The sequence below is a fragment of the Nelumbo nucifera genome, chromosome 1, assembly GCF_055504915.1.
Source record: "Nelumbo nucifera cultivar China Antique chromosome 1, China Antique-T2T, whole genome shotgun sequence".
NCBI lineage: Eukaryota > Viridiplantae > Streptophyta > Magnoliopsida > Proteales > Nelumbonaceae > Nelumbo > Nelumbo nucifera.
The window spans coordinates 60,538,577-60,550,536 of NC_142649.1; the positions used below are offsets into that span (position 1 = coordinate 60,538,577).

General features: G+C 37.0%; 1 protein-coding gene across 10 annotated transcripts; it reads right to left on the bottom strand.

Annotated features, from left to right (window-relative positions):
* Positions 1-580: 580 nt before the first annotated feature.
* Positions 581-11,728, bottom strand: LOC104594379 (uncharacterized). Of its 10 annotated transcripts, XR_016069164.1 has the most exons (8): positions 11,481-11,728; positions 7,117-9,236; positions 6,870-6,942; positions 6,539-6,692; positions 5,727-5,814; positions 4,955-5,075; positions 2,754-3,479; positions 581-847 (listed from the first exon to the last, which is right to left on the bottom strand). XR_016069164.1 is itself a non-coding variant. In XM_088886695.1 (7 exons), exons 1-7 carry the CDS (start codon positions 11,565-11,567, stop codon positions 5,057-5,059), a joined length of 2,469 nt encoding a protein of 822 aa, XP_088742821.1. In that variant the 5' UTR covers positions 11,568-11,724; the 3' UTR covers positions 4,600-5,056. The 10 variants fall into 10 exon arrangements, 4 of the variants coding, with proteins under 4 accessions (XP_088742821.1, XP_010252969.1, XP_010252970.1 ...); XR_016069317.1 differs by lacking the exon at positions 581-847 and having other exon boundaries at positions 2,517-3,479; positions 4,955-5,102; XR_734727.3 differs by lacking the exon at positions 581-847 and having other exon boundaries at positions 2,535-3,479.
* Between the last annotated feature and the right edge of the window lie 232 nt (positions 11,729-11,960).

Below are 11,960 nucleotides of genomic sequence, written 5' to 3' on the forward strand. Positions count from 1 at the left end.
ATCAACTGTGATGCCTAATTTTTTGGAATCAAAACAAAGAAAACAATTATTGTTGTAGAAGATCTACTTTGTGAATCACTGTAAGTATTTACATAAATTTTGAATTTGTAGATAACATTAGCATCTCGTATCAAAACAACTCTGGCCACTATTTTTTTTTTATATTTTTTGTCTTTTTTTCTAATTTCTACTTCATGAATTCTGCATCCAATTATGATGGATTTTTCATTCGATAAATGATTCTTCAGTAATAAGGAAATTAACTTGCAGCAAGTCGTTGATTATTTAGGAAGATTTACCGGCCATTTCTACAACTAATGAAATTAAGAATTAGGATATATAGTTTACTCTCAACTGACAACTAGGCTTAACTATTTTTTGTTATTCTCTATTACTTGTCTTCGAGCTTATGCAGAAATTAGCCCTTTATGTTGTACGAGAAAAAAAAATGAAGCATATAAGGACCATGACTTCTGTCACAATGATAATAATTAACAAAAGAGAAAAAAATATATATACACCTTTAATTAAACTATAAAGTAATTGGTTTCAGAATCTTAGAGATAAGACAATTGTATAGGGTATTCCTCAATTCATTCCCAAAAGAGACACATTCTCTCTCTGACAAATTATTTAATTAACTTGTACAAATTTCGTTTATTTAAGCAATAAAATCAGATCCATGTAATACACGACCAGTCTTGATGCATAGTAGGCAAAACATGGCCGTGCCCATGGGTCTCTTGGTCATGGGAAAGCAGTAGTTATCCATGCCCGGGTGATCTTCGTGGATTTACAATGGGAGAAGGAGGAGATGGGAGATCTCGCCGTCCAACATATGTAGACGCTGCAAAAGTAGTCATCACCAAAAAAAGACGATAAAATAGAAATTAATGAATTGGAAAGTAAAATAAGGGGAAAATTCTCCATTAGTACCTTGTACTTTGTGTTTAGTGCCATTTTGGTTTTGGAACTTTAAAATATGATAATTCAGTACCCAAATTTTTAAAATGTGACAATCTAGTACTTGACATTAATCAGTAATTAACCTGCCGTTAAGTGACATTTGAAAAGGACACAAACGCCCTTTGAGTGTCATTTAATTTTCTTTATCAACCATCTAAATGTTGACAAAAAATTAACAGTCCCAAATTCTTGCTTCTTCCATTCGAGAAAGCTGGGGTTACGTTTGAATTGGCATTCTGGTGACCCCAACTATATTGAATAGAAGAGGCAAGGATTTGGGATTATTAATTTTTTTTTTTTTGTCAATATTTGGATAGCTGATAAAGAAAATTAAATGACACTCGAAGGGAATTTATGCATTTTTAAAATGTCACTTAACGGTTGATTAACAGCTAGTTAATGGCAGGTACTGGATTGTCACATTTTGAAAGATTGGATACGGAATTGTTGCATTTTAAAGTTCAGGGACCAAAGTGACACTAAACTCAAAGTAGAAAGTACTAATTGGGAATTTTCCCTAAAGCAAGCTAAGACTGGTTCTTTTCTTTTCTTTTACACTTCTTATGTTCTGGTTGTCGAGCTCACATCTGCTGCAACCATCGTTGCATTGCAACCTCGAATGAAATACAAATACAATAGTCTTTGAAAAAAATAACTCAGTTGATGTGATGTTCTAGTTTTTCTTTCAAATGCATATATATGTGTTCTCATTTCATTAAGGGTTGCATGCGAGACGGTCACAGCAGTCTTTTTTTTTTCCTCTTGTTTATCACCATCATTTGTATGACTCAATTTGATTGTAGTTTCAATGTATTAGGGTCCATTTGGTTCACAGCTGGAATCGGAATGGTCTATTCTCATAGTCTATTTGGTTCAGACAGAAATGAGAATGGGAATTAGAATCAGCTGAAATGAGATTTCATTCTCAAAGAAGAGGGAGGGAATGGCCATTTCCTCAAATGGAGGAATGTCATTCCACCAGGAATGAGAATAGGGTTTTGATTTCATCCAACCAAACAGTACCCATTCCAATTCCAATTTCAGACCCCTATTCCTGCTAGCCAAACAGTCTCTAAATTTTTATGAATCTTTTATGTTAAAAAGGACTAAATACTAGATAGGCTTCAAAATCATGTATCTATGTAATGTAAGTTGAGAGTATTTTGGTAAATATCTAGCCAATATGAGATTGCATCAATCATAAGTTTGTAACACATCTGTATGTTTGCTTGTGGCCTCCTATCTTTTTACCATGTAATCTGCTACGTGCCTTTGTTATATGTCAAATTAAACTGACAACAATGCCAATATTTTAGTCCTTATTTTATTTGTCTCTTAAACTCTCCATGGGCTGCAAGCATATTAGATTGGATATAATACCAAGATATAAATTCGATTTATTGATATTGGGATTCAAATTGAATTTTATCCATCACATTTAGATGAAATCCTGATTAAATTAATTATACTAAAAGCAATCAAAATATTCACTTCTATTAGTAAACTGAATTAATAATAACTTTAAGACCCCATAATTCAATAATGGATATAACATTAAGCAAAACAGGATTTATGTAGCTGATCCTATATAGTTGGGAATAAGGCTTGGACGATAATGACTGTTATGAACTAAAAATGATTTTGATAATGTATATTGTCAATATACACAATAAAATTAAAATAACTCCCATGGGAATTTAGAGCTATTACACTTAAAATTAGTCAAAAATTACTAGGGAAAAAGCCTTGGGAAGTTAAGAGATTGAAGTTATTAGAGTAATGGTTACCTAGAACAACTCTTGCGTCTGAAAGAGTAAGAAACCAGGAATTCATCGATAAGATGAGAAAGGCTAAAAACCAAACACACATAGCAGCACTACTGATGAACTTCCTCATTGTTGATTGCTCTTCTGGCTTTCCCCTATATCAGGTTGCTTATTATACAAGACTTATCAATACCAAGCTGTATGCATATGGAGAGGTTGATAGATATTATATCCTATGAGAGTTATAATTTTATGTCTCCCGATTTCCACGGTTGAAGTCTAACCACACAAAATATACTATTGCGCGACCAGGACAGCCACATCTATCACATACCTGTGTCCATCTTGATGCCTTCTTTTGACCGGCATCTGGTGTTTTTCTTTCGGAACTTAAAAGGCCCTGTTTGGTTCATGGGAATAAGGGTCTGGAATCGGAATTAGAATGGACTATTCGATTCAACTGTTTGATTGGATGGAATTGAAATCCCATTCCCATTTCTTCTGGAATGGCATTCCCCCATTTGAGGGAATGGCCATTCTCTGCCCCTCCTTTGGGAATGAAATCCCATTCCCCATTTTCATTTTTCTCTGAATCAAACAAACCATGGGAATAGACCATTCCGATTCCAATTCCAACTACGAACCAAACGGACCCTTACCTCGTTTGTAGGATGTTCGAAAAGTTGCATACAAAAGCGTGTTGTCCATTAGCATCTCCAGGCTTCAGCAAAGCCAATGCCTCAACCTCTGAATAAATTGATGGAAGAGGATGCAGTTCATCAGCATTGAAATTTGAAAACAACTTTTGCGATTCTAACAAACCCAAAAACAAGAAAATGATTGACAGGCAGAGAAGATAAGAAGAAAATGTAAAACAAAGCAACACAAAACAAACAAGAGATTAATGCAGTTGAGCTTATAGCCTATGTCCACGAGCATCAGATGAAAAGAAATCCACTACCAAATAGTAGAAATTACAGGTAATGTTTATAGGCTTCTCACCAAAACCCTAGCTTCCAATACACCCCAAGTTCCTCTCCCTGTATCTCACACACACTCCTCTCTATTTATATGAGAAACCCAAAATCAGGTTAATCCCACAAAACTGTGAATCGAATGCCCCTGTCGTGAGCCCAGAGTCGTAATTCTGAGAACTATGAATCTATCCAGTGATTCTAAGCTACGAGCTGCAATACCCAAATGACTGCGAATATAACATTTTACCTTCTGGATTTTTCTCAACTTTGTCCAGATCATAAAACAGATTTGCAACTGGAACTCAAAGCACCAACGCACAAGATGATATCATAGAAATTAGGCTCTCCTTTCACGATCACAAGGTTTATAATTCACAATGGGACTCAAACAATTTGCCAAATGTTACAGATTTCATGATAAATCCATGCTTGCATCTCAAAACATCAAGTTCAAGTGCTTTGAATGTAGCTGCCTAAACGTTCTCAACAATTAGGCATCAAGTTTCCACATCCATAATGCCTGCAAAGTACCCTATTGACTATGGCGATATAATTTGGTTTATGCTGCATGGACGTTGCTTATCTGATCCATTTTAGCGATGATATTACTTCCTTATACTTCTGTTTCCAACAGTTGGGGAGGGTTCCTTGCTAAAGAATTGCAACCCCTGTTCATTCGGTTTGGGCATTCTTCCCAAGTGGAGTTCTCACAGGTAGGTACTGAATGTTTCGATTTCCATCAAAACTCCATTCCGTCTACCTTTCATTTTTTTTTTTTTTTGATAAACAGGAAGGTTATATTATAAGATAGGAGAAGAATAAATAGCAGACCATCAAGAGACCAGCCAGGGTCACACTGAGTCATGGCTCACAAGTTCTACCCACGAAGAGCAGTTAAACACAAAAGCATTCAGATTCAGTTAACCCTTTCTTGGCTAAAAGGGCATGAGCCACTGAATTTACTTTTCTATTTACAAAACAAAAAATGTAATGTTTTTATACTTTAAGCCTCCAAGATGTCATGGCTCACAAGGAGACCACCCAGGGACACAGAGCCATGGTTCCAAGAAGGTCTACCCACCAAGGGCAGCTAAACACAAAAGGATCCAGACTCAGTTAACCCTTTCTTGGCTAAAGGCATGAGCCACTGAATTTACATTTCTATTTACAAAACAAAAAGGTAATGTTTTTATACTTTAGCCGCCAAGATGTCCTGGCACACAAAAAAAAAAAAGCATCCCTCACCATTTGAGAGTTTCCCCTTTCCAATGCTTGAATTAGGTTCAGGCAGCCACTTTCTACCACAAAATTATCAGCATGAAGCTTGTTAGTCATCTTGATGCCCTTTTATGTTGTCTTCGAGCATCTGCAGAAATTATCCCTTCATGTTGGACTGGAAAAAATGAAGGATACAAGGACCATGACTTTTGTCACAATGATAATTAACAAAAGAGGGAAAAAATATAGATCCTTAATTATCCTATAAAGTAATTGGTTTCAGAACATTCAATAATTATGGTCCCCACTACCAATCTCACCTACATCTTCATTCCCACCCCAAAGATTTAAAAAAAAACACCCACCTTCATTTATACTTCCTGCATGGTCTCTCAACCAAACAAGGCGAGTACATTTTAGGCAATTATTTCTTCTGAAGCAGATCCATTCTGGGGTCATTTGATAATGGCTGATTTGCTTATCGGCTTATCCTTTATTGAATAAGCAATTAAGGATACAGACTCCTTGATTGCCGAATGGCATGTCTACATTACTACCTTACTCTTAAACATTTCACTCTATGACTATTTTATGCACTAAAAGACAAATTGATAAACAATTCAGTTCATAGCATCTATAAGTATAATGGACTAAGAGAGTTGTTGAAGCAACTTCTCTTGGTTGTTACATGTTGTGTTCTGTCAAGGAAAGATTAGTTGTTTAACTCTCTCTCTCTCTCTAGGAATTCATTAAGCACCCAAAACGAAACAAATATCCAGAAAACAAGGGGCCCACTTACCTTTGACCAGATACTATTATAGGAGATAAAACTAGGCAGCAGCTGGGTGCAATCTGATTTAATGGTGATACATTTAAAGCCCAACTTCCTGCAAAAAGCAACACCTTCTTTCACAGTTCAAGCTTCTGAAAATAAAGGAGAAACACTAGGATAAGAACCATATTTAGCAACACAACAAAGCTCCCTCCCAGTTTCTAACACAACCACATTTATCTGCTCAACTCATTTACTACATATTTTATTTGAATATTCATACAGAAGTGATATAGAGAAATAGGCATTTCCTTATTTGGCATACAAAAAGAAAAGTACACATTATTTACATAGCATCTACATCAAGATAACTGTACAAAAAGATCAGAAATTTATTAGTAGTTACATTGAAAAGATGCCCAAATTCACACTCAAAACATCCCACCAAAAACAAAAATTTTCCTGGTGAGCCTACAAAAGTGAACCTAATCCAAAAATCTAAACCCCTGAAAGTAAATATCCCTCTTGATCTCTATCTGATTAAAATAATCTTCCACTTATCCTTATGGAAACCGGTTATGAATTACAAATAGTGAAAAATATCAAACCAAACAAACTGTCCCTGAGCTTAGACTTTCTCTTATCTTGATCTTGAACAAAAAAACAGGTAGAATTCCTTCTTTCGTTACTGAGTTATCCCTGTTTCCAAGAAGTTTGAAAACATGACCAATTATTCAGTTTCCCATACAAAAGTTTTCCACCACCAAAAGAATAAAGTAAAGGCCCAGTTAAACCTTTCCTATAGCTCACACATAAAACATTAATAATATAACAATTACCTTCATCTTTCCCTTTAGCCTTCTTTATGTTTTTCCATTTATCCTTCAGATCAACTGGGGTGCGAGTTCCATCAAATACATTAGCACCAAATTCCAAAATCTTCCTCCAGGGGATATTTTTGTTCACTGTAGTTGAGAACATCTGCACTCCTTTCTACAATAACATTAAGTACAACATTATAGACATTACAATCTTAAAACCCCAGAAGAATCCTTAAGGAACTCTAACAGATCCAAAGTGAATAACATAGTAGTTAAGCAGCTTGCACAAAAAACTTCAATAACCATTCAGTTAAATAAAGAGCTAAACAAGAGTTTGAGAGAATGATACCTTTAGAGTTTCTTCCTCTTCAGCCTTCCAAGGTAGTTTCTTACGTCTTGAATTAGAAAATGAAGAGCTGGGGCTGTAAATCATAATGATGTTAATGTCAACTAATAAACACCAGTGCTGTCCAGACTCTTCCTATTGCTTTCTGGCTACAAGATTGATAATGAATTACAAAATGGTTGAACTTTTACCATTAACAGTAAAATAGTTATACTAAGATAAATATATACTTAACATATTAGGAACTTACGAATGATTAGCTGCCCTTTGGTATTTTATTGACTTGTTGGAAGCAATAGCCTTTCTATTCTGGTCTTCTGCATTTTCATCCACAAGACTACTTGCTTTCAAAGAAGGTTCTTCTGGTTGATCATAAATCTGTGGTTGGAGTATTGCTTTTTTAATTCTCTGTGCCGAATATCTGTCACTGTCACTTGGTAAAGTCTCAGTGTCTCTGCAGGGCAAGATCCTATTTCTGGACCACACATTGGCTTTTTCACATGGCTGTCTTTCATCCTCTCTTATATGGTCTTCTTCAACCATATTTGGGTCATTATCACCATAGTGTGCAGTAGATTGTTCCTTTTTCAGCTGATCCTCGACATTTCTCTTTGTTTGACAATCAACTTTTTGTTCATGTTCTCCTTTGGATAAAGATGAACTACCTTTATGTTCAATATTTCCCTTTACTTGCATTTGTTCCTCTGCCTCTGTTAGATGATCATTGTCATTGATTACTGCACAAATGGTGCCTTCACAGGGTGAGTTACTATTTTCAGACGTAGCACAAAATTTTACATGTCTCTTTTGTTCAGCCTCTCTTATATATCTATACCCTTCAAATGTATTGGAGTGGTTTCTTTTCCTTTTGGTTGAGCACTTATCAAACGTATCACTGAGAAAAGGAAAGTCCTCTCTGCAAGGTAGATCTTCACCACTCTGTGCGATAGACGTCACTTTCTGCAGATGATCTTCTACAAAATTTCTGAGATTATGGTCCATTTGCTGCATATGTTTTACAGTTGTTGAGGATACATTTCTCTTACCTGCAGTATTGCTTTCAGCTGGCATTTGTTCTTCCACTGTTAGATGTTGGTTGTCTTTGAGCATCTTTGGCTTGTCTTGTTTTCTTTCTGTTAAGACATCATGTGTCTCACCATCAGAGTTTGTGTCTTCTATGGAGACATCAGCCTCATTCTCAACTGTGCCATTTCCATGCATATTTGCTTTGTTTAACAGAGTATTTAGTCTATCTTCCTCTGGAATTATCTCTTCTTCTCTAAAACGTGCATTATTGGCATGACAAGTTATAGAAGTATCCACTTGCTTCCCAATCTCATCTAACCTCACTGACAAATTTGTACCCAAAAATCTACACAGAGCCTTTTTTGCCAAATATACTTTTTTCTTAATTTCATTAAATTCAACAGTTACATGTTTGTACAAACAGAATGGACAGTAAAAGTTGCCTATATTGTCAAAGTTAGCAGGATAGCCCAAACAGTTTTCATGAACCACTACTGGACAGTCATTACTGCTACACATCAACACCTGCCCACCCTCAGCACACTTTAAACAAACCCCTTCTTCTGTTCCATCTGTTGCTCCCACAAAATCTAGAGTTAACAGGTCCTGGGAATTCAAGAGGCAAAGTTTCTGCTTAGTGACATCAACCTTATTACTTAAAGTTGAAATAGGAGTTATACCACGATATCCATCACTGCACCTTGATGTTTCTGGTACAGTATTAGGTTGACCTTCATCCTTGGCTTTATCAACCAGAATACTACAGTTCGGGCTAATGGCATCATTTACTAGAGTATGAAATTGTCTCTTATCATTGGCTTCATCATCAGTGAAGTTGAGCTCACCCACATTATTTGGGACAGTATTATGTTCACTCTCATCATTGATTTCAACAGCCAAAATACCATGGCTGGGCAGCTTATCTGCATTATCAGGTTCAGTTTCATGTTGATGATTGGATTCATCAGCCAACAGATTAACTTTTGGCCTATCTGTATTTTCTGTACTCTTTTTAAGCCTCTTATCTGCTTGGCATTCATTAGACCCCTTTACCCCTTTAATGGAATCATTAACTTCATCACATCCAACTACAGGAATTCTACTATCCTCTTCATTATCTTCAGCCATTTTACTCCTTTCCAACAATGATCCTGCAGTCAGCTGATCTACATTTTTTATGCTCCTTCCAAGCTTCTTAGCTGCTTGACATTGATTAAGCCTCTCTACACCTTCATTTCCTTCATCACATCCATCTACAGGAATTCTAGTATCATCTCCATTATCTTCATCCAATTCACTCCTTTCTGACAATGATATTGCAGTTGGCTGGTTGCCTTCAAGAAGCTGGTAATAAGTCAGAGCAATTATGTTAACACAGTAAACTGGTGAAGGAGAATCATTTGATGAAATAAATAAGCCAAGAGGAACTCATCTACCAGTCCATGCATACAATTAGCCAACTTTGCTTCTTTAAAGAAATCATGCTGGCTAACATTCTGATTTAAAAATTCTAAAGTTGGAGGGGAAAAACAAAATCATGTGCTATGTACGTACTCAAAATAATAGATAAAAACATGCAAAAAATTATTATCCGCAATAGCTATTTTTGACCTTTATGATGACTGCAATTGTTAAACTCATCATTTATTTTTCTGTTAAATCATCAGTCTCATACTTGATGAGTTTTGAACAATTACAGAGCATTTAATAGATAATGAAAAATAAACATTAATATCAAAAGGGGACAAATCCAATTATATGTGAGTTTTAGGAAGAGCTTTCACATATTGAACACAAAATCATATCAAAATCTAAAATGGTCTGTAAATTAATTCTTCCCAACCAATGGAGAAATTCATAAAGTTTGATATTCTAGAAGCCCTTCAGCATAGAGATCCAGCAATTGAACCATGGAGGATCATTCCCACTTCATCCACCACCTTAGCTTCCTCAAAAATTAGTGGATTCCATTCCTTAGGATTGAAGATACTGCAAGTTAGAGGAATATAACTCTAATGGGACCACTAAAGGCCCAGGGGACACCCTCCTCTCAACAATATAACTCCACCTATGCCTACTGCACCCAGGTTTCACATGGAACTTCTGTCAAACATTAGCCACACCTCTGAGCTACCACTGACCTGAGGCAATGGAAGGTTTTGGCCTTGGAGAAGAGTTGAGAACATGTGATACATTCCTGTTAAATCTCCAATTCTGAAGCCAGCAAAATCATCACAAAAAATGGCCCAAGAGTTACATAACATAATGACGCGAGACTCCAAGTCGACAATAGACCTCTTCTTGTTTTAAAAAATTCTGCAATTTCCCTCTTCTCACACACCCCACATCAGAGTATGTGGGATGAAGCTCTAATAGAACTTCCCTCTCTTGCCAAGATTGCCAGTTCTCCATTGTCATAGGAAATCGATGACATGCTGCAGGGTTGCCCAGATAACTCCAACCAAACTAAGGAAGTGACTCTAGACCTGTAACCAAGCAATGGATAAGGAGACAATCCACCGATTCACCATCTTGTAAGCACATCACACAGATGTGAGGGGACAGGAGTTCTTTCCTTCTATGTTTTCTTTGAGAGACATCACAAGTGTTAATCCTATCCCAAACAAGCCTCCCAAATAAAGAAGCAAACTTTGAGGGGGATCTTAGAATTCCAAACTTTCTTAGCTGGGAAAGTGGAGACCTGAGCATCTGGACCAAGGAGTTGAGAGAAAGAGTTAACCAGGAAATGCCCAGAGGGATGGAGAGTCCAAGTCCTAAGATCATGAGCGTTAGTGGATAAGTAGACCTCATTAATGTGGGTGAGTAAGAAGGGTTGCTATAGGAGAGTCTTCCAATCTTGATAGAAGTAGAAGACTAGCAGTATCCGACCATTAGGGGCCATATAAAATAGAAGATGCCATATTATTTGACCTGGCGAGATTTCATACCACTCCCTGACCACCACCTCTTTAATAGCTGCCAGCCCACCAAACAATACAGCCATGGGAAGACTCGATATAGCAACAGACTCAACCAAACCGAGTGTCATTCCAAAGGGAAATACCTGAGCTGGTCACATCTCCTACCCCAACCTTGAAAGCAAGGCACTTTCATAGATTACCAAAACACTAGCAAATTCTCCTCCCAAGTTCAATGAGAGACGCAATGGGTGCCTACCACATGAAATTTATGTCAACCTTAGCCCCGACAATCCATATTTCGATTAAACCACCGTTCCCCAAGGCTTGCCACTTATAGTCCCTAAATAACCTCCAACCCCATTTTTTTTTATTTGCCTGTAAAACCCGAGTTCAATCATTTAACCAACTAGAATTGCAACAGCCATTGCAATTACCAAAAATAACTGCCATACCACCATTCTAGGGTATGCCAAGGTTGTTCGTTTGGTGATAAGAGAATCCGAAACAGATAAAAAGAAATACAAATACAAATAAAGCAAGAAAGGTAGCAGGAAAGGATGATTGCAAGCATTTACTCCTCTCAGGAATCCAAGTTTATGATACAAAACAATCAGCAGGAGCATCATAATATGAAATTTTGAAGAAGAGAAACGGAAAAGAAGTTTACCTTGTTCAGGACTCGGGCAGCCACTGAACATAATTTGGAAGGAATTTTGGAAGCCGTGGCTTTGCATGCTCGGGTTTTGGTTTTCATCCTTTGGACTCACAGGATCTACAAAGACAGAGGCAATCAGAGGAGTGGGGTTATATATACCTTGGCGCTCCCGTCGAAACGATTAACGATTCCTACTTCTGGTGCAGTGGCCAGGCCGAGGCGGGACCAAGTCTCCGCTACAACCAACCAGAGACCTTACGTTGGCATTTTGCCACTAAAAGGTTTCCCCTTTTTTCTGGTCCGGGTTTTTCTGGAGTCTGGGCTAGGGGTGCAAGTCGGGCGGGTTGGGCTTAAAGCCCAAGCCTGGACCGAGCCCAAGGTCAAGCCTAATCTTTTCAAGTCGAGCCCAGCTCGGATTGGTCATTGAATATATTCTAAATTATACGTATATGTATTTATGCAAATATATATATATAAATAAATATATATGCA

Coding starts and splice junctions, on each gene's coding strand:
- LOC104594379 (XM_010254667.3), bottom strand. CDS start 11,567: ATGAAAACCAAAACCCGAGCATGCAAAGCCACGGCTTCCAAAATTCCT. Junction 6,943..7,116: donor CAAAGGGCAGCTAATCATTC/GTAAGTTCCTAA, acceptor TATGATTTACAG/CCCCAGCTCTTCATTTTCTA. Junction 5,815..6,538: donor GGCTAAAGGGAAAGATGAAG/GTAATTGTTATA, acceptor TGCTTTTTGCAG/GAAGTTGGGCTTTAAATGTA.